General features: G+C 44.4%; 6 protein-coding genes across 6 annotated transcripts; 2 read left to right on the forward strand and 4 right to left on the reverse strand.

The window, feature by feature from the left end:
- Window positions 1-56: 56 nt before the first annotated feature.
- BCIN_05g03050 (hypothetical protein) lies at window positions 57-2,307 on the reverse strand. The gene is made up of 2 exons (XM_001559924.2): window positions 1,455-2,307; window positions 57-1,381 (listed from the first exon to the last, which is right to left on the reverse strand). The coding sequence occupies exons 1-2, from the start codon at window positions 1,918-1,920 to the stop codon at window positions 279-281; spliced, it is 1,569 nt and encodes a 522-aa protein (XP_001559974.1). The 5' UTR covers window positions 1,921-2,307; the 3' UTR covers window positions 57-278.
- A 1,741-nt stretch (window positions 2,308-4,048) lies between these two features.
- On the reverse strand, window positions 4,049-5,452 carry BCIN_05g03060 (hypothetical protein). The gene is made up of 2 exons (XM_001559922.2): window positions 4,885-5,452; window positions 4,049-4,757 (listed from the first exon to the last, which is right to left on the reverse strand). Exons 1-2 carry the CDS (start codon window positions 5,398-5,400, stop codon window positions 4,242-4,244), a joined length of 1,032 nt encoding a protein of 343 aa, XP_001559972.1. The 5' UTR covers window positions 5,401-5,452; the 3' UTR covers window positions 4,049-4,241.
- Window positions 5,453-7,592: 2,140 nt separating this feature from the next.
- On the forward strand, window positions 7,593-9,510 carry BCIN_05g03070 (hypothetical protein). Its single transcript, XM_001559920.2, has one exon. It carries the CDS (start codon window positions 8,046-8,048, stop codon window positions 9,384-9,386), a length of 1,341 nt encoding a protein of 446 aa, XP_001559970.1. The 5' UTR covers window positions 7,593-8,045; the 3' UTR covers window positions 9,387-9,510.
- Window positions 9,511-11,518: 2,008 nt separating this feature from the next.
- On the reverse strand, window positions 11,519-13,333 carry BCIN_05g03080 (hypothetical protein). Its single transcript, XM_001559919.2, has 6 exons — window positions 12,956-13,333; window positions 12,857-12,882; window positions 12,365-12,510; window positions 12,178-12,315; window positions 12,085-12,115; window positions 11,519-11,989 (listed from the first exon to the last, which is right to left on the reverse strand). Exons 1-6 carry the CDS (start codon window positions 12,991-12,993, stop codon window positions 11,826-11,828), a joined length of 543 nt encoding a protein of 180 aa, XP_001559969.1. The 5' UTR covers window positions 12,994-13,333; the 3' UTR covers window positions 11,519-11,825.
- A 1,757-nt stretch (window positions 13,334-15,090) lies between these two features.
- Window positions 15,091-16,888, forward strand: BCIN_05g03090 (hypothetical protein). Its single transcript, XM_024692944.1, has 2 exons — window positions 15,091-15,565; window positions 15,618-16,888. Exons 1-2 carry the CDS (start codon window positions 15,348-15,350, stop codon window positions 16,789-16,791), a joined length of 1,392 nt encoding a protein of 463 aa, XP_024548726.1. The 5' UTR covers window positions 15,091-15,347; the 3' UTR covers window positions 16,792-16,888.
- A 909-nt stretch (window positions 16,889-17,797) lies between these two features.
- Bcsti1 lies at window positions 17,798-20,177 on the reverse strand. The gene is made up of 4 exons (XM_001559914.2): window positions 20,032-20,177; window positions 19,601-19,905; window positions 18,305-19,545; window positions 17,798-18,252 (listed from the first exon to the last, which is right to left on the reverse strand). The coding sequence occupies exons 1-4, from the start codon at window positions 20,094-20,096 to the stop codon at window positions 18,100-18,102; spliced, it is 1,764 nt and encodes a 587-aa protein (XP_001559964.1). The 5' UTR covers window positions 20,097-20,177; the 3' UTR covers window positions 17,798-18,099.
- Between the last annotated feature and the right edge of the window lie 518 nt (window positions 20,178-20,695).

Raw genomic sequence — 20,695 nt, forward strand, 5'->3', positions numbered from 1 at the left:
TGGCTGTTAGGACCAGTAAAGGTCAGTCGCATAAACATTTAATACTCGCTTTCTATTGCTTGCTTTCCTTTGCTTTCCTTTTATACGTATGAATACATGCTTTCATAAATCTCGCCGCCCGCCAACCCTTAACCTGATATCTTTTAGAATAAGCCTGTCGCCATAATAGTTCCCATAAACAAAGCATCCGCCAACATGTCCTAAATCACGTCATGTCATGTCATACACTATACATCCAACCCAGCCAGACATATCTAGCCCTAGATCTGCCATCTCACCTATCTCCCAAACCTCTTAATCTCCAACCACCTCAACCCACAATACGAAATTGACGAAAACGCAAAAGCCAACTCAAATCCTACATCCCCTCCATACTCCACACCACAAAACTTCCCAATCGGCCCCGTGAACCACACCTGCGCCATACCCAGCACTGCGCCCATAACCCCAAAAAGAAAAGCCGTCATCGCGGCCATCCCCGGCGGTAACCGACTGGCATCCATGTGATTCTCGGGTCGATATCCTTGGAATCCCTTCTTGAAGAAAATATGCTCCGAGAGTGCGATTCCCTCATATATCGCTAGCCAGTAAGCTATCACGAGCATGAAATTCTCCAGGATCGATGCAAAATTTCCGTACCCGGGAATGGCAATTGCGCAATAGATGATTGTTCCGATGAAGGTCCAAAAGAAACGCGGTACGCGTGCAGTGGCCGAGGAAAGAACTTGCAGGGAGAGAGACACGGAATAGATGTTCGGACAGTTGTTTGCGATGATAGAGAGAGCGAGGATAACGATGCAAAATTGTCCGAATCTTCCAAGTGGGGGGACGAGGACTGAGGAAAGAAGTCCTCCGATCCCTGAATTGATGTAGTTGCTCATGAAGACGTTGTCTCCTCCGTTACTAGCCATTGCCGTAGCCACAGCGGCGCCCAAAATTTCAGTAAATAGGAGCGGAAATATCAACCCGGTAAATGTCCAGAGAAAGATGGATTTCCGACTGCGGTTGATAGGTTGATATACGGTGTAATCTGCGGCATAGCTTGTCCAGCCCGTTGAAAAACCAAAGATGCTCGCCGCGAAGGAGAGACAGGCTCCTGTTTCGGATTTGCCTATGCCCATGGGAGTGTTGATGAAGTTACCACTGTGGGCAAATTCACCAAGTACTATGAGGAAGATTATAAGACAGGGGATCCAGGAGTAGCGTTCATAAGTGTGTACGATTTTGTAGCCAAAAAGGGTTATGATGAAAGTAGCTGCTGCGATGACAATTATTCCCGCCCAGCCTGGCATGCGAGGGTTAACCGCGTTGAAGAGTTGCGCGCCGACTATGACGTTCACGGCAGACCAGCCAATACATGCAAGACAGTTGAAGATTGCAACTAGAGATATTAGTATGATCCAATGACCGAAACTCACAATACGATGCGTTGAGAGAAAGTGGAGACAACTCACTAATCTTAACCCCATACCATCCAAAATAAAACCTACTCAAGACCATCTGTCTCAACCCAAACCTCGGTCCAAACATTGAAAAAAAGGCAACTGGTATCACCCCCAGCAAATTCACAAACAAAATAATCAGCACCGTATCCACAAACCCCAGATGAAAAACCGGATAGCTCAATGCTCCGATCGCAAAAGAGGACACGACCAAGTTGGCCGATAACCATAATGTGCCAATCTGGCTCATACCGGCAGTACTGCGTTCATCGCTGGGAACGCGTTCGATACCGCGGGATTCGACGCCGAAACGACTGGCATAGTGATGGGCTTTGGCGTACCAGGTACTCCCTTCTTGGAGGGATGAGCTGTGGATGGCGGTCTCTTTGGAGTTGAGGGGGAGGTCTTGGTCTGAGGAGGTGGTGGTGTGGGCTTGGGCGATTTCGGGGTCGTAGACCCTTTCTTTTGTGAAGGGCATATTTGAGAGAGCGTTGTTATTTGTTGGGTTGCGGGATATGGGGAGGAAGTTGAAGGAAATATTGTTTCTTTTATATCTGTCCGGGGCCGTAGAAAGACTTTTGCAGCCCAAAAACTTCAAAGACTCAGTCTCATAGCCTGGGCTATGCTAATACAGGCTGATCTTAGATACTGGGTCGGTATGGGGCTTGGTTTCCGTACAGATGATTCAGTGTAAGTGAATTACCATTTAACTTTCAATTAACTCCACTGTGATTTATTCGATTCAAAATTTCCAAGAGCCAGTGGATGAACGAATCACAGTATCTCTCTCCTTTCATCGATCATCGTCTGGGAGCTTGAGACAAGATTGTTTGATTCACAAAATGTTAGCTTTAATAGCTCTTTCTAACCGAGTGGAGTGGAAAGTGTGGAGTATAAATGTGCCACTGAGATCGACCAACGGATACTAGATGCCGCTGGTTCTCTACCAGGAAGTTTCAGATAGGATTTCAGTATGAGTGATTGCTAGATGTTGTAGGATGACAGGTCTTCTGTAGCAAACAAATTGACCTGCCGCGGGAAAGTAGGCGATGCCGAAATGATATTGCAGAAAAGAGAATTCTTAACAGAAAACGAAAAAGGTAGCGAAGTTGTTTCTAAAATAGCATACCTAGAAGAAAACAATAATCTGACTAGCAGGTCTTTAACACAAACAATTGGAGATAAACTTTATACAAGCTACTCTAGGGACGCAATCCCAAGTCACATACGCATATAACAGCAACTCAAAATGATAAAAGTACTGATTACTGCAAAGTATATGCAGTACCACGGTGAGAACAATAGTAGAAACCACTTCATGGATTCTGCATTGTGGTGTGCATATCGGGTTATACGACAGCTTTGTCGGTGGCATTTTTGTAGGGGAGAATATTGAAATGGGTTTCTGGGCCGATGTAGTTAGGATGTGATTTGATGGTTTGTACAACGTTCATTGATAATTCAATAAGCTTTGTGAAAGCCACCAAGGCGTGGAGGCTAGGTTTGGGTTTGTTTCGCCATGATGATGAAGATGTGTATAGGAAATGAGCTGGTGTTCAGATGGAATGGGGAATAATGAGGAGCAATGGTCGTAGAAGATGACACAGAAGGGTTAATGGCATGAGCCATCTTGATGAAGTACCGAAAGCTTCACCAATGCTTGTGACAAGATCAGATACTCACTCAAATGCTTATCTTCCCCCAAATAACCCCTATTCACATGCGCTAGCTAATCGCTTCATATGATAGATTAATTGACACCTTCTAGTGTGCGAGCGGAAAGCATAACCGATCGGAACTGTCCGGATGGACCAAATGAGTTAGCAGTTCGGCGTTTGTTCTTCTTGTGCAACGGTCCGATGTGTACTTTCTTCTTCCTTCTGACAGCTAGGGAAGTGGCGCCAAGGTACAACTGATTGGTCGAACCCTGTATATTTCAGCTAGTTTTATGCCCCTATATTTCCCTCGCCTTACCTATACATCCAGACATTCTCTCTATTTGGCGCACGAAGATCAAAATATAACCTCACAGCATCGCTATTAGAGATACAATTCTCCGACTCTCATCTCTATAGCCATCCCGTCTCTCACAACTTCAGTACCTCTGTACCTATCCGAGCGGTTTTCGTACCCTTGGAATCTGCACCTTTCCGTGACAGCACATCCACCAGACCATTGCACGAGTATCTCACGTGCCTTCCAAGCCTTTCATTTTGGTGGAGGGGTACTGCGCCTTTCCGATCTTGGGCATGCGGGTTCGTAGCATATAAATGCATGTCTCATCTGATGTATTTATTGTCTATTATGTTCAGATCTTGTGGAATTGGGTAGATAGCCGATTTTTGGACACATGGGATGAAGGAGCTTTTGGAAAATGCGTAAATGAATTAGATGTATGCAATGCTCTTAGTACCATATGACCTACGGGAACGTAGCCCGGATATATAAAGGCAATGCAACGTTTCAATCAACGTTTGTTTCGGATGTGTTTCATGCCTTGCGTATCAGAAGAGTACCAAAGGATATAAAGCACGTGTTTCTGTGGTGCGGACATGTCAATGTCAAATGCATTTCATTTTGGACGTCAATTGTTCCTTGGAATTGCATGCATTGTAGCGGTCAAGAATGATATTTCAAGGTTCCCCTGTCCAAGCCTTTGATGGCTTGCATGGATCGCGAATCGATGTAGCGAATTCTGCAGCTAGAGAACTGCCCTTGTAATAGCTGAGATCGAGATCACATCAAGACCAAGACATTGAGGCTGAAAACCAATACTTCAGATAGTTCGCTGGTGGCTGCTCATTGCTTGGGTTGAAAGTGTATTCTCGCCTCCTCGGCGAGATGACGAGGTGCCATAACTCCGTATTTAGACTCATCACTCTCCAACCAATAGTCATGTATGACCCCTCTTTTTACTTCAGTCCTTTTCACTGCAACTTTTCCCGAAATGATCCTCCAGAACAACGCCTGTACCTCGAGAATCATCTCCTCCGCATCCACTGCATATGTCAAGTGGCCACAAGCAAGTCGTACTCTCGGTGCCGCTGTCTCGTTCGATTCATGTTGCCGACTAAGTTCGGAATTCCGATGCTTTGCAAAAGATGAGAGTAGGTTTAGTGATGTCATGTATTGAATCCAATTCCCTCCCTCTTCCGGAAAAATTATCGCGGCTTGGGTAGAAGGCAAACTAGGGTTTTGATCTGCCTCATCTGGAAGCTCGGATATGACAGGATATCTGTGTCTTGTGTAGAGAGTATCCCCAACAAACAAATATTGTTCTTCAATATCATACCAGGCAAGTGAGTCGGGTGTATGCTAAGAGCGAGAATTAGTAATTGCACATCAAGGAAGACTTTCGGAAGAAAAGAGGAAGCAGTAGATGAAACATTCAAGTAGAACTGAACATAGCAGAGGATGACATGAAATGGTCAATCGAGCTTACGCCTGGGATTTGTATGAACTGGATGCGGAAGTGAGTGTTGTGCATCGAGAAGTACTCCAGCTGACGAGCCCAGTGCGACACTTTGTAATCCGGTGTCGATACGTTCATGTATTTACACAGAGAACTTGTCGGCAAATCTTCGAGAATGAAAGATTTACCATTCTCCGAGGCTACAATGGTAGGGTTTGACGATAGAAACTCTGGCAGGCCAAGAATATGATCATAATGACAATGAGTGCAGATTATGATATATGGTTTCTCGCCGTTCGGATTCAGACTTTGATTGTTATAGGATGGAATAGGGTATTCTTCGATAAACTGGCGTAGTGATGTAAGTTTGATCGTCTTGTCTCGAGGCGAATTGCATCCCGTATCTGTTATGATCACGGAGTTGAAACCCAATTTGACGTAGATATATGGTTGCTCTCCATACGAATCATCCTCTGATAAGACAAAGGTAGAAGGATTTAACCTCCTGCTCACAAAGCTTGTTGAATACAGGCGCAAGTCAGCCATCACTGTACGATTTCCAGTAACGAGGATAGCAGGAGGTTGTCTGCTATAAACTCGGTTGAGGAAGGAGAGATGGCTCCTCCTGTGGGTTGTGTCTATGACATCATCCATGTAACCCACTTGTTGTTTGATAAGGCTACTTGCACCTGCCTGCCTATCTCCTCTCGCTGCTACATATCGGCGGGGGCAGAAAGATGTGATATCGTCGGCAGAGGCGTTAAGTCAGCAGATGTGATGATGGATTGGGAGCAAGGTTGAAAAGACATGTCGTGAAATGCATATGCCTAGCTAGGTGTGGTAATCAGTTTCAAATACCTACCAAACACGTTTCGAATGATCACTAGGGAAGGCATACTATCACCAATAAGACAATAACAGGCAGGTTATAGGCCGATTGATGTAAAGTCGCTTGTCGTCTGTTTGTTGTAGAGTCCGTTAGCAGTATTATGCATGTTTCTTGGTAAGCAGCCATGTCAATCTGCCTGTCTGTGCGTCAAAAGGCTGATTGAAGTGAAGGTGAGGAGGGTGAAGAGTGGAGAATCCGATCTTTGGTGCGAAATGCTGTTTCTGTGCAAGTACGACCCGTAGATACTTTTTTCTGTCGTCCCCAGATTTTTATCCATATATCGTGTAGCTCTCTTATATATTTCTTGATTCGTCCAATGATGATCAATAACTTATTGGTAAATACAACGTGGATTTAGTAGATATACGCTAGATATCGATAAAAGATAAATACTACCATATCCAACCAAAGAGGCAACCGGAACATTCCAATAATCCCTCACATGACATTCTGTTGTCCATAACAGGCAAAAGGCGTATCTTCTCCAACGCGTGGCTCAAAAATGGCGATGCTTCAAAGGAACAACTACTCCATCAGTGGCGGCGGCAATCTCTGTACAAACTTCTTTGCTGAACATCTAGATCCAATCTACACCGCGGGAACGTGTCACATTTTGTTTCTCTCTCAAATTTGAAACAAGGGCCGCGATACTCGATCATGCTTCGTTACAGATCGCCTTTACCTCCCACGACAGGACCGCCCTACACAAAGATATCTGAAACGCGGTATAAAATACACGCCCATAGAAAAATCTAGGCCGAACTGGTTCAAACTTCAGATGTTTGCTGGAGAAACATTTGCAATTCCATCTCAACCCGTACACACCTCGCCGCCTCGTCACATCTCTCTCAAGCCTCAAACCTCGGATGAGATGAGATGACCTGCAAAGTTCAAACCGCATAAAATCCGAAAACATCAGAGGATTCACGATGGACGGAGCATCAGAGTCCCAAGTCCCAAGTGCCAAGTGCCATCTGCTAGGTACCGTGGACTGCAGTCTGGAGTGAAGATCATATGGCGTGACAAGAAGTCGGCGTTTATTTCACATGAGAATGAAAAACGAAAACAATACACACCATTCGAAATGATGAGTCGGTGAACTCTTTTTACACTTCCTGGCTAAATGGCTCAACCTCCGACACCCAGATCGCCAGTGGACCAGAAATGTGCCACAGATGGATTCCGAGATATCAGTTGGTTGGTAATTAAAGCCAAAGTCAAGATTCCCATCTTGACCTTATGGGACTGTTTTAATTGGGTGCACCAGGTACACTTAATTTATGACAAGGTCCGAAAAAACACTTTGACCATCAACCAAGCATTTTCGCGACAATTCGTTTCTTGCAATGCGCTCTCCCGAGTTACCCCTTGCACAACCCCGCAAAAACACGTCCTGGCTCCTCAGTTATGCAAACTAATTATCAGAAAATGTTTCCAATATCAGAATGTTCATACCTGGGACCGACGATAGGACCTAAGCCGTTCTCTTCTTACAAACTCTACCCAGACACTCCACCTGGGAGACACTTGGGAGACACTTGGGAGACACTTGGGAGACACTTGAGAAGTACTTGGAGGGGCATCGACCACTAGTTAGATACTGTCAAGATTGTTAAGCTTTCTTGCCAACCAATTGTCTGCTTTGCACATTTCTCTTCCTTTCATTCATTACTCGTTTCTTTGTTTACAAGAAACAGTTTTAACACAGTGTTCCCCAGTTATTGCCCACCCTTTCCATTCTACCAGCCGGTCTGTTGTGTGTGATACATTTCCTTGAAATTTTCTTTGTCTCTGGAAGTACAAAGCGAAAGCATATGCCAAGGACCTTCACCTTTCAACTTTCCTTCTTGACGTCTATCTTGCTTTGCATTGTTCTATTGTTTGTTTTGTTTCCTCGAGTGCATTCACTCGAGTTCGCTTGCGAAGTCACCCTATTGTTCTCTGTCACAATAAAGAACCTTCGCTTCATACAATTGTCTTTGTTTAGTTTACAATCATTGTTATTATTCGAGTGTCTTTATTGTTCAGTCATACTAAATAATGTTCACGCTGGCCGGGAATCATCTATAAAGTTCTACACAATAACCTTTCAATGTCTTCTTCTTCATAAATCGAACCATTACTTCTTTCAATCTGACAACTCTCCGAATCCAATAAACACTCACAAAAAACTCGACCAGAAGAAGCAGAACTCGAACCTCCAAGTTTAATTTAAATTCACGTCTTTGCAGGCGAGAAAAAATCCACCGATTCAAATATTCAAACACACACACACACAGCTCGAAACTCGAAAAACTTCAACATGAAGTCTACAATTTCAATCAGCATTGCGGCTCTCGTATTGCTTTTCCAAATAACTGCAGCTCATACTTGGGCAGATGAACTTAGAGTCATCTCACGAAACGGAACCTTTACAACTCCAAAAGGCTACCCACGTGCTTATACTCCCCGGGCTGGAGGATACAACCCCGACGACAACCTCTGGAAACTCTTGAACACTGTTCCCGATTCTACCACAATTTGTAACCCAAAACAAGTACCAGGAGCAAAACCTCTACTCTCGTCTCAACAAGTTTTGAGCGCTGCTCCAGGAGATTTCGTTGCTGTCAGATACCAAGAGAATGGGCATGTTACTGAGCCAACACAAGCAGACACTCCAGAACAAGGCAAGGGCTTTGGCAGCGGCATCGTGTACGTTTACGGCACAGCTGATAGCAAAGCAACCGACACCTTCAACTCCATTCACAAAGTATGGAACAAAGATGGAACAGGCGGAGACAAGCGAGGAAAGCTTCTTGCCACTCAATACTTCGACGACATGGCATGCTTCCTTGCAGGCAATACTAATGGCAACCTCTTCGTTGATGCACCAGCAAACACAGTTACTATCGCTATGGCAAGAGCAGAAGCTTATAAATTCGCACCGACAAGTGAAATGGGCGTCAACCTCTGGTGCCAGACCGACTTTCAAATCCCAGCAGAAGCACAAGCAAACAAGGACTACAGCATCTACTGGGTTTGGGATTGGCCCACCATGGATAAAAAGACTGGAAAGACAACCGTCAGCGAAATTTACACTTCTTGTGCCGACATCGCCATCACTGGTACTGCCAACAAGGAAGAAGTCTCCTATATCGCACCGCAAGATCTTAACAGCGCTGCGCAATGGAGTCAGATGGTCAATCCTTTTGTCGTCGATCCTACCGCCGCCCAAAAGCCATGGTCTATGCGCTCAACTACCGATCTCTTTGCTAAGCCAACTGCCGTCGCTGCAGCTGGAACAACAGCTCATATTCAACCTACCACTGCAGCCTCCATCTCTCAGCAACAATCATTCACCTCTCAGCAACAAGCATCCACCACCCAACAAGTAGCAACCGCTACTTCTGTTGCCACACATCAAGGCTTCACCACCGTTACTATCTACGTCACCCAGACCTCTGGCATAACAAGTCCAACAGGTGTCGCCACCACTGCACAAGAAAGTGTTGGAGCTCCTTCTGTTTCTCCTTCTGGATTCGCATCAGCTAGTACCTCTGCCCCTTCAGGTGTGGCTTCTGCAAGCGGTTCTTACGCTCCTTACCCTGCCGTCCAACCTTTCATGAAGCACTCTCTCCAGATTCGAGGTCGCAATGTGAATTGAGTTCGAACAAGGACGGGAAAGTCAACGGACGGAGTGGAGGAATAGATGGATAAATAGATAGATTAGATAGATACCCCCTTTTCGTTTGAGGCAACTCAACTATATGCATAGCACAGCACAGTACAGTCTAAACTGATAGATAGATAGATAGATAGGATTGATACCCTCGGAGTTCGTTTTTGTTTTTTTACATTACTACGGAGTTTGCAGGTTTTTTTCCCTTTGTTTTATCTTTCTTTCTTCTACTTCACTTTACGATTCTTTGAGACTGGCTGGCTGGTTTACACAACATAACACAGATTGTTTTTTCTTTTGTTAACTTTATGTTTTACTTTTACCCATTTACAATTTCCTTTTTTATGATGACGACGACGATGACGACGACGATGATGATGATGATGATGAATTTTTGCTGGCGATGATGGATATGGATTTGGAGCATATGGACACGGAAGGCATTTGCTTTGGCGCTTGGAATAAATAGAAAAAGCATATGAATATTGAGATGGATGATACCTCATTGGGCTTGCCTGACTTTTTACCACACTCGTTTTCTTTTTCTTATTCCTTTTACAGGTGGACAGGGTGTTGAGGTCTTTAGGAGTTTAGGAGGTTAGGGTTTTAGATTCGACATCTTTCGTAGCTGGTTATGAATGGTTAGAAATGGAAAAGATGTTATAAACTATGGATTATGGATTATGAATAATGAATAATGATGTTTAGATGTGTGAGATGCGTGTGACGTGATGAGGAAGAAGTGATTGTTAATGGATCTATAGAATGAAATAATGAGAAAAAGGAGATTGGTAAATACTTTCGTATATATTAGGATCAGTATCGAGATATACATCACTAGAAGAAGAAGAAGAAGAAGAAGAAGAAAAATCAAGCTCTTGAAACTTCAAATCACTGGTATGTATCCTTTCGATTGAAAATAGAAGTTCAGCACTCAAGTTATTATTCACTCTCGTAAGCTCGATCGAGGAGATAATCATGCTGTGTTGTGATGTGATGTGATGTGATGTGGTGTTCGTATTAGTTATACGTATTGTATTATCTTGATATCATCTTGTGATATAATAAGTTATTATTTATATATATGTATATGTATATATATATATGTACGAATAAATACTCAATCGGAATTTGATTAAAGATTTCTCGAGGATTGTGTTGTTGTGTTGATTTCTTTTCTTCATGTGTGATTTATCTATGTATCTATGTATCTATGTATCTATGTATCTATGTATCTATGTATCTATGTATCTATGTATCTATGTATCTATGTATCTATGTATCTATGTATCTATGTATCTATGTATCTATGTATCTATCTCTCGATATACTATATTATAATATATTATATTACATCATTTCACTCCAACTCCTACACATACCCTTTTCCACATCTCGCTCATCCTCATTCTCATCTATAGAAGACTGTCCACCTCGCTATTTTATCTTTGTTTTTATGTTCTTGTATTCTTGTATTATTATCTTCTCATCTGCTCATTCTCATTTTAAATCTGGGTTTCTTTTCCTTTTCTCCTTCCTCTTCCCCTCCCATCTATCCATCCATCCATCCACCTCCATCAAACAAACAAACAAACCCACAACCTCTCTTATCTCACACACCACTTCTCACTTCTCACTTCTTTCATCACCAATCACCTTATCACCTATCACCTATTAGATACACACTACACACTACACACTGCCCGAAACCCGAAACTCCCAGCCAGCCAGCGCAGAAATACACATCTTCACAAGTCAAGATTTCACAATCGTTGTGTTGTGTTGTGGTGTTTTGATGTTGGGAATGCGATGGGACAGGATGGGAAGGAATAATAATATACAACTATAGAGAGTAAAGGGGAGATATATAAAGAGTGATTGGAAAATGAGGTGTTTTGTGTGTGATGTATGATATATATATTATCAATAAAATAGATGTGAAATCTTGATTTTTGAGAGAGAGAGAGAGAGAGAGAGAGAGAGGGGGGGGGGGGTTGATTGATGATTTGTTGGTAAGAATTTGTAAGTGAATGAATGATAGATAGATAGATGAATTGAACAAAACGAGCATCGTGATCGATTTGAAGTTTTAAAGGAGAAAAGAAAGATTGGAGGGGTGTGTGTTTGCAGTTTAACAATTGGGAGTTTCGAGGAAAAACGTAATGATCATATCAAGACGAACGATGTGTTTTGTATGCCAGAGGAGAGAATATGGATTAACAAACAAACAAGAAGGGATTGTCTATCTGATCCTCCACTATCTCCATACTATATCTCCGTATCCATATGATATAACACGTTGAGATCTGACATCTGTCGTGCTTCCTCGAAAAGAATTTCTCAGCTCGCTGTATCATGGAGAAACCCTATCTATGTGAAAAAGTCCCATCGCGTTTACAAATTATCTGAAATCCACCTCTCCATTTACATTTCTCCGCATAAAGAAATGACGACGGGTAATTGCGGTGCATCCTTTGGATTTGTGCGAGTATTTTCCATCTTGCGGACGACGTCCATTCCTTCGATGACTTTGCCAAAGACGACATGTTTGTTGTCGAGGAAGGGGGTTGGGACTGTGGTTATGAAGACTAGAGGGATATTAATGGTTTGATTTGGGGGTGAGGGATGGAGTAGAGGGAGGAGAGGATATGCAAATGAGATGTGAGAAGATGAGAAAACGTACATTGAGAGCCATTGGTATTTGGACCAGCATTCTATATCCAAATTAGTTTCACATCCAGCTTAAATACTACCATGATAATGGGGCTAAACATACCGCCATCGACAAAAGTCCCGGTTCCGTATGCTTATGAGTAAAATTCTCGTCATCGAATTTGCTCAATCCATAAATACAAGTCGAGCCCGTGCCATCACCATTCAAGAAATCACCACCCTGACACATGAAATCCTTGATCTACACCACATGTTAGATCTGAATTGGCGATAGAGGGAAGGGGCCATACAATGCGATGGAATTTGCTGCCTTTGTATCCTTGCGGTCTACCAAGATGATTCTTGGTTTCGCCGGTACAAAATTGCCGGAAATTTTCAGCCGTCTTGGGAACTACATCGGCGAAGAGCTCAAATTGGATTCGACCGAGTGGCTCACCTGGGTAAATTCATGTTAGTGATGAATGTAACATCTTCCAAAATGGAGACGTCCAGAAGCAAACACGTGACGAACTTCGATGAACGGAAAAACTCCTTCTCGAGCTACGAGCTTGAGATATCGGAACACCCCCAAAAAATCAAGGGGAGTGAAGCACGTGGAAAAAATAAGCAAAAGACAAAGAGATCAGCGATCACACGACTTGTTGGGGAACGTCCCGAAACTTCGGAATGCGGAGTTTAATGCTAACATTCGACCCCGCCGTTTTCCATGTTTAAAGAATGCACGCAAAGTAGTGTGGCGTGGCATAGTTTCTGGATGGATCATGCCGTGCAAAATGACTAACCTCCAATTGTGATATCAAAGAAGACTCTATTCACATATTTGTCAGTCAATGGTGACCTTCTTTCCGCTGCTGAAGGTTGCATAAGCTAGGTATACGCACAGAGGGTTCCCCGATGCGGGCAATTGAGTTGGTGGCATGTCGTAGTGTGGTGTTTGGAGGGTTGAGATATGTCCGAAAGAGGAAATCTTTCTGGTTAACTCCGATTGTCCTCCTGCACGCGTGTTGAAAGGTCCAAAGCGTACGGTATTCAATATTGGAGGGGAAAATCGGGAATTGTAATCGTGGACAGGGTTCAACGATCGATCTAGAGGCGCGGTGGACAGCTAGCAGCCGTATGATTCATGAGGAGACAAAGAATTGCCTGTCGAATCAAAAGTGTCGAGGATGAGTGGGATGATGCAAGGCCAGTTCAACGCAAGGCCAGTTCAATGTCAGGTGTTTGATCTTTGTGCGGTATTTGAAAAACACGGGTCATTCCATTTGAAAAAGGTCTCTCGGCAGACAAGATGGATCGTCGCTTTGGAAAGTTTAGCGTCATATACGTGCAGAACTAATGGCCAAAGGTGCAAGGGTTTTGCGAGGGGAGAAACCAGAAAAGCTTGATTTTTCATCGTAGACCATGATGAAAGCACGAATAACTCCACGGCTGGAAAATACGGCACGGCTTTTGAGTCGAATGACTGGAGAGAGGAGAGGAGGTAGGATCATCAGGAATCATTACCTACTGACGATCTAATGCTCAGGACTCTCTCTCGGGCAAAAGTTTAATGTTCCTATATTTATGTGGCATTGCTTGGCCGCGAACTTTCATGAGGCAGGATTTCTGACATGTACATATGCCAATCAAAGAGATTTGGTATCGGAAAGAGCAATACGGAGTACGAGTGAGCTGCATGCATATCTTCAAACCGATGATGTACGGGCAGCATCATGGGATGACACCTCACGCTGCGATTTTCCAGGTTTCTTTTCTACTGTGTATGTTCTCGCATGATGGATCAAGGACCTCTCAAACCCAACGTGCTCCGAAATCTCCGGGGTTGATATCATCCAATGAGATCTGTTGAGACGGGCGTTGTACGTTGTGTGCATCTACTGAATGTACTGTAATCCCCTCTCTGACAGTTTTTTGCATCGAAAAGAGGGAGGCACCATTGTCTCACATTAGACGTTTTCGGTAATTTGTGATCGCTTCCGGTCCATCTCGACCTCGCACTTGATGAAAATCTTTCTTTTGCAAGTGAGAACATGCCGTTTGCCGCCAACCGGCACCAAAGGATGTGATGGAGGCAGGACCCGACTGTTCATGTATTTGGAATACCTACGGGGTGTAGTGAGAGGGGAAGAGAGGGAAGAGAGGGAAGAGAGGGAAGCGAGGGAAGCGAGGGAAGAGAGGGAAGAGAAGTGTGCTGTCTATTCCACACATCCAGAGTCAAGGCGGCATTATGAGCGATTTACATGATGGCCATGATGATAAATTACCGCAAGGAACTGATCTTCGCACAGTCGATGATTGTTAAATAAAATATAACCATGTAGCATTCTTCTTTGTGTGCCTCCTGCCTCCTGCCCCAAGTCCCGCACTAGTCGCGAGGGATGCTCGTATGTAGGTAATTAAGATCATATGTGTGTGAGCATCGTTTTTATCATCCCATGAATCAATCAATCAATCAATCAATCAATCAAGAACCGTCATACATCTCACGCCAGATCTCTAGACAAAGACTCCATCAAGCCCTCGAGCACTCTTTGATTACATTTATCGATTTTCAGCTTGACGTGCACACCATTGCCGCTTGCTTGGACTTCCTCCCTCTTTCGCCGTCTTTTTGAATCAAACCCAAAAGAACTTTGAACTTTTCTCAATCGCGTCGAACCAACTCCAACTCAATTCATTGTCGAGGTATGTTTCCAACTGACAGATAAGGATCAATCTCGATTCCTGTAACGAAAATCCATTCATCATCCATTAATAAACTTGCTGACCCCATCTTTTTTTTCTCCAGCCTTCCGCCCTCTTCGCCCAGTTTTGGTTACCTTCTCCACCAAGACAGCCTCTCGATTTCATCCGTCCATTCACACATCTATCTATCCATCTATCTATCCATCCATCCATCCATCCATCCACCCCCCCTCCCCATCCCCCCATCCCCCATTAATGCACATTGTCGCACCCAGGAAAAGGACTCGTGAATTGCTTCACTTCACTGTACTCTCTCTCGCCCTCGCACGTCGACTCTTGATAACATTTACTCCTTTCAAGATTGCCGATCATTGGGTCCCGGAAACGATTGCTTCACATGAATTGAACAGTAATCAATAGTTTCAAATGATCTCGGTAAAAGGATTTCTTTGATTCATTCACGACCACGGTGGCAATCAATAATCTCGTCCTGTATTGTATTGACCCACCCGTACGACCGCCCTTGGGGAACCTTAGAGGCTTACATCGCGCTGCACAATTGCAACAACACACATAACTCAACTAAAGATGGCGCTAGTTAATGGAATGGTAGAGGTCATCAAGATCGTCGCGAGGCAGACGACAATCGCACCGTCGTCAACAGCTGCAACGTCGACCCCAATCTCGTCCACTTCAGCATCTGCCACTCCATCTACAGCATCATCCAACAACAGCAGTAGCCCGACTAGTTCGCCACTGTTGTTCTTTGTTGCGCTAGGATTTGGCGTCGTGTTTACAAATTTATGGTAAGTATCTCGAGGGGGTTCAATTGTCTGCTTGTCACTAATCTTTCCGAAGGATTATTGTTGGTGTCAAATACTGTTTTCGTTACAATGCTAGGAATCGGGCTGCGCGGGAAATGGGCGAGAACCCCATCAATCTCGACAACATGCCCGCCCGACCACACCGAAGGCGCCGGGAAAAGAAGCTCATGACCATGGACGAAGTGAACGAACGATTTCCTTTGACGAAATATAAAACCTGGGTAGCAAATCGAGCTAGCGAAGGACTACCAACTAGTGGGGGTGTGACAGCGCCGCCAAGCCGAGCTGCAAGCGTGGCAGAAGTAGAGGGTGTAGAGCCATCTTCGCCTGTGGGAACAAAGCATTCTATCAACACCAGGCCAGCCACAGCCACTTCGAACAGAGATGAAGCAACGCCATCATCGCCAGCCCATACTCTTAGGGGTGGGTATGGCGACAGAAAGAGTATGGATGCAGTAATTGCGGAAAAGACACCTGCAACGACCGAGGAGCGTAAGGAAGAATTGCATCATTTGGAAGAAGTTCCAACGAGAGCCAGCACAATCGATAACAAGAATATCGCAACAGTCGAAGACGCCGAGGAGGATGATGACGAGGATGATCATATCCATACCGCCGTACCCCCAGAGCTGCTCAACAACCCAGGGGATTCATGTGCTATCTGCATTGATTCTCTAGAAGAGGATGATGACGTTCGTGGTTTGACTTGTGGCCATGCTTTCCATGCCTCGTGCTTGGATCCATGGCTGACTAGTCGTCGTGCTTGCTGCCCGCTTTGCAAGGCGGACTACTTTACACCAAAGCCCCGACCTGAAGGTGAGCCTGAGCCTGAGCGACATTCACGTAGAGCGCACGCATCGCGGGCGAACATGCCCCAACAGCCACAATCAACTTGGACGGGACTTCGAGGTATGCCAGGAATATTCGGAGCATCCGCTAGATCGAATGTGGATACCCGAAATCGTGATGAACGGCAAGCTAGGCGGGCACGCCAAGCTCAAGCTGGACCGACGAGTGTAGCAGCTGATGGGGCAACACCGGAAACCACTTCTGCTCCAGCAGCGAGCAGATGGAGGCCAAGAATACCTGCGGCTTTCACCGGAATCCGCATGCCTGGTAGCAATAGAGTCACGGGAAATGCTTCGGGACAAACAGCCAATGCCGAGCCAACACCTTCTCAGCTAGAAGCAGGTCATCGTTCTGCTTGAGGATAACTGAGCTTCAACTCGACTCGGCCAATTGACTCGTTGATTTAGTACGTGGGGGATTGTCGAGAACAACCCAGTAATATTATTGGCATCATCACAGTGAGAATTTCCTGTGATCGTCTAATCACGATTATATCTGTACCTAATATCTTGCAACCATGTCTCAACAAATATTTGCAAGTCACCTCCCATTTATTGACCTTTTCCATCAATCCACCAATTCGAATCTGCCCATGTCCCAATCCAGCAAGCGACCACATTACACACCCTTTTCAGTCGTCTCAATACCTAATTTCGAACCGTCATATCCCAGGCATTGTACATATCCCCCAGGCACCAAGACGTCAGATACATCTCAGTATTCAAGCTAGTTTTCACAATTTTCTAGTCCGTCACAACCCTCTCATGATGTTGTGCTCCTTTAGCGAACGTTTATCTTATTTTATTTTACTTTTATTTTTCTTTATCGACACATTTTCGATTGGTCTCGGCTTTTGATTCCGGATTCCGGCTGGTATACATGGTTCGGTGCCACATGAATAGGATGGTGGGATGGATGGATGGGAAGGACAGGATGGGCGGGAACCGGTTTCAAAGGAAATTTGGAGAGGTCGATTCCGGGGTGTTCATGGAGGTGACTGATGAATAAATGAATGAATGAGGGGGCAGGTGGGACACATAGACCGTGTTATTTTACTTTTATCCGATTGCATGGGAGGTATACGGGTGGATGGTTGGGAGGCAGGACTTGGGGGCGTGTTGGGATCGGAGTCGACGGTTGCAAATACGGGGCTGGCGGACATAGTAGTGCGGTTGATCCATTACATACAGTAGCTCATACCAAGGAGAGAAATATTCACACTTGCACATCGCTGTTTTTGAAAACATCTAGATTGAATGCCGCTCTAAATTGCAGATAACGAAACGTGGCTCGGGTCAGAATTTAAGCTAAAAGTCAAACAAGTAGACGGAGGTGCTCCCAGATACAGAAAAAATAAGAGAAATTTGGATTGAGTAAATTGTGAATATTAAGTTAAGTGCTTGACTACCTAAGTACCCTGATATGCATTTCATAAAAATGAAACTGACACGCGCGCCCGATATCGTTTAACATACATCCCCTGTTGCATGCATTCTCATGGTATTTTCCTCCCCCGTACTTCATTTTTTATCTCATGGATCGTGTTGTATCGTATCATATCATATCAAATCATTTCCAAACAAGCCTCGGGAAAGATTAATTATTAGACCTATAACTCCTCTTCAAGTAACCTTCCATTCCATCAAATCGGCATATTTTCAATCCAATCATCTTCCTACACGAATGACACCGGCAGCGATAAGTTGCTGGATCTTGGATCTGATTTGTGGATTCTTCATATGCTCTTGAAGAGCCGCAGGGTCGTTTTGAGCTTGTTGGAGAATGCTTTGCATGACTGGATCACCCATGATTCTTTGAATCTGTAATGGCTGTTAGCAACACACTCTCGAGAGGATCTACTTTTTAACTTACCTCGGGGTCTCTTGAAAGTCTCTCCTTAGTTTGTTCCTCAGTCTCATTCTCTCTGGCACTGTACATGGCAGTAACAGCTTTCTGCTGTTGCTGCTCAATTTCTCTAGCATTAGCCTTTGTAACATCAGCCTCGCTAGCTTCGTTACAAGCATCAAGAGATTTGGAGTAATCTCTCATGCCGAAGTATGCTTGTGCTTTTCGGATGTATGCTCTGACAAACTTAGAATCCTTGGAGATTGCTTTGTCGCAATCTTCCAAAGCAGAAGGGAATTCAAGAAGCTTGATGAAAGAAGCTGCACGGTTGCTGTAACCTCTTGGATCCTCTGGAGCACGCTTAATCATCTCACTGTAAGCTTCGACGGCTCCAGGCCAATCTGACTCCTTGAACTTTTGGTTTCCGAGTTCACGGGCCTCTTCAGCCTTTGCTGGGTCAATGTAAGCCTTTCTGGCACTATCAATCTTGTTCTTCTCCGCGGCACGGAGTTTGTTGACGACATCAGGGGTACGGTGTTCAGTGAGCGACTTGTTGTAGTTCTCAATGGCTTTTGGTAAATCTCCCATCTTCTCATAAGAAGTTCCGATACGGGCGTATGATTTAGCAATCATCTTGAAATCGGCATAGATCTCTCGTCCCTCTTCAACAGCCTTCTCACATGCCTTGATGGCCTCTTCATACTCTCCCTTCTCGAAATATGCAGCGCCGAGATTGTTAAGATACGTGATATCCTTGTAAATTTCCCAAGCCTTGCTGTAATGCGCAATAGCCTCATCAAAGTTCTTCTTCTTGTACTGTTCGGTACCAAGTCTCTTTTCCTCGTCGGCCTCAGCCTTTGCCTTCTTCTTTTCAGCAGCCTCCTCATCCTCTGGCTCCGGTTCCGGCTCAGTCTTGGCCTTCTTGGCTTGTGGTTCTTGCGAGCTTGGACGCACATCTGGCATTTGGATATCCTCTTCAGCCTCCTTGGGCGCGGAAGCACCATCAGCACCTGGGGCGCCACCGAAAGCACCCGAATCGGCGAAAGACATGTCGACACCCATCAGAACACCCAAGACTTGAATCATACGTGGATCCGAGAAAAGTTCTTGAGTATTGCCTGGGTTAGACTTGATTTGCTGAAGTTTTGACATGAAGGTTGGGTCTGAGAGGAACTTGGCTGTCTTGGGGTTTGCTGCCAGTTTAGTGATGAGTTGTGGATCACTAAACATATTTCCCAATCCTTCTGTTGGATCACCCTTTACACCATCTTAAATGCTTTATTAGCCAACCATCTATGTAACTTTAGACTTTCCAGAACTCACCTGCTTTAGCCTCTGCATCGATAGACTTCTTGACTTGTGCCAAACCCTTGGTAGCAACCGCATAATTTGCATCAAGCTTCAAAGCCTCTTCGTAAGCATCGTGCGCTCCCAAGAGATCTCCCAAACTTTGCTTAGCAGTACCGACTCTGCCCCATCCCTTGGCCCAGTCAGGCTTGATACTCGTGCACTGTTCAGCATCCTTTAAGGAGTTTTCAAAGTCTCGTTTTGAAGCATATGCAGCCGATCTATTAGAGTATAGAATGTGGTTTTCTGGTTCGATAGCAATGGCTTCGGTGAATTTTGCACTGTGGAGTCATTAGTAACCTCTCTTCACATGAATCCCAGCCTAACAAAAGCCCCGTACAACGATATCATAGATACCTCTTCGGAGTTGTACAGCCTTAGAAAACCCAAACAAAGGGAAAACTTACACAGCCTCGTCGAAGTTCTTCTCTGCAATGGCTTTGTTGCCAGCAGCTTTTAATGCGTCCGCCATGATGTGTGAGAGAGTTATGAAAGTAGAAAATCAGAAAGTATGATAAATCAAGGACGACAGTGATACTCAAACTCGAATGCCCAGATTATAAAGTTGAGTTGGGGGTTGGACAAGCATCTCTTTATTTTCCCTCCACTTGTTTCCAGAGCTTTCGATGCCCGCCTCGAATGGTCCGAGCTTCTTGTTCAAATCACATGAGTAATTATTTTTGGATGGTGGGGAAAACAAGGCTTGAGCAAGGCTTGAGCAAGGCTATCTATCCAACATCTATCCAACATCTTTGACTACTCCTAGGGGTCTAGATGTCTAATGTCTAATGTCTAATGTCTAATGTCTAATGTCTAATGTCTAATGTCTAATGTCTAATGTCTAATGTCTAATGTCTAATGTCTAATGTCTAATGTCTAATGTCTAATATCTAAATGATCTGTCTGAGTCTATCTTATAACTGTGCATATAGACTATACAAAGTTAACTTTCCACTTCAAAGTCTACTTTTATACTTTACATCTCTAAAACAGGGACTATTGCAATCTCCAGACCCCTAGCCTAACGTAGAATTCAAGCATGGCATTTGATGTAGGGTTAAATTGGATAGA

This window comes from Botrytis cinerea, chromosome 5 (assembly GCF_000143535.2).
Source record: "Botrytis cinerea B05.10 chromosome 5, complete sequence".
Classification (NCBI taxonomy): Eukaryota; Fungi; Ascomycota; class Leotiomycetes; order Helotiales; family Sclerotiniaceae; genus Botrytis; species Botrytis cinerea.

What these genes read in the sequence shown, in the direction of transcription:
- BCIN_05g03050 (XM_001559924.2), bottom strand. Translation starts at nt 1,920, where the DNA reads ATGCCCTTCACAAAAGAAAGGGTCTACGACCCCGAAATCGCCCAAGCC. An exon ending in ATGGTATGGGGTTAAGATTA is followed by an intron (nt 1,382 to 1,454) that starts GTGAGTTGTCTC and finishes TAATATCTCTAG; the next exon opens with TTGCAATCTTCAACTGTCTT.
- BCIN_05g03070 (XM_001559920.2), top strand. Translation starts at nt 8,046, where the DNA reads ATGAAGTCTACAATTTCAATCAGCATTGCGGCTCTCGTATTGCTTTTC.
- Bcsti1 (XM_001559914.2), bottom strand. Translation starts at nt 20,096, where the DNA reads ATGGCGGACGCATTAAAAGCTGCTGGCAACAAAGCCATTGCAGAGAAG. An exon ending in AAGAACTTCGACGAGGCTGT is followed by an intron (nt 19,906 to 20,031) that starts GTAAGTTTTCCC and finishes ATGACTCCACAG; the next exon opens with TGCAAAATTCACCGAAGCCA. An exon ending in GACTTTCAAGAGACCCCGAG is followed by an intron (nt 18,253 to 18,304) that starts GTAAGTTAAAAA and finishes CAGCCATTACAG; the next exon opens with ATTCAAAGAATCATGGGTGA.
- BCIN_05g03060 (XM_001559922.2), bottom strand. Translation starts at nt 5,400, where the DNA reads ATGGCTGACTTGCGCCTGTATTCAACAAGCTTTGTGAGCAGGAGGTTA. An exon ending in AGTTCATACAAATCCCAGGC is followed by an intron (nt 4,758 to 4,884) that starts GTAAGCTCGATT and finishes TCTCGCTCTTAG; the next exon opens with CATACACCCGACTCACTTGC.
- BCIN_05g03090 (XM_024692944.1), top strand. Translation starts at nt 15,348, where the DNA reads ATGGCGCTAGTTAATGGAATGGTAGAGGTCATCAAGATCGTCGCGAGG. An exon ending in GTCGTGTTTACAAATTTATG is followed by an intron (nt 15,566 to 15,617) that starts GTAAGTATCTCG and finishes ATCTTTCCGAAG; the next exon opens with GATTATTGTTGGTGTCAAAT.
- BCIN_05g03080 (XM_001559919.2), bottom strand. Translation starts at nt 12,993, where the DNA reads ATGCCACCAACTCAATTGCCCGCATCGGGGAACCCTCT. An exon ending in GCAGCAAATTCCATCGCATT is followed by an intron (nt 12,316 to 12,364) that starts GTATGGCCCCTT and finishes CATGTGGTGTAG; the next exon opens with ATCAAGGATTTCATGTGTCA. An exon ending in CGGGACTTTTGTCGATGGCG is followed by an intron (nt 12,116 to 12,177) that starts GTATGTTTAGCC and finishes ATTTGGATATAG; the next exon opens with AATGCTGGTCCAAATACCAA.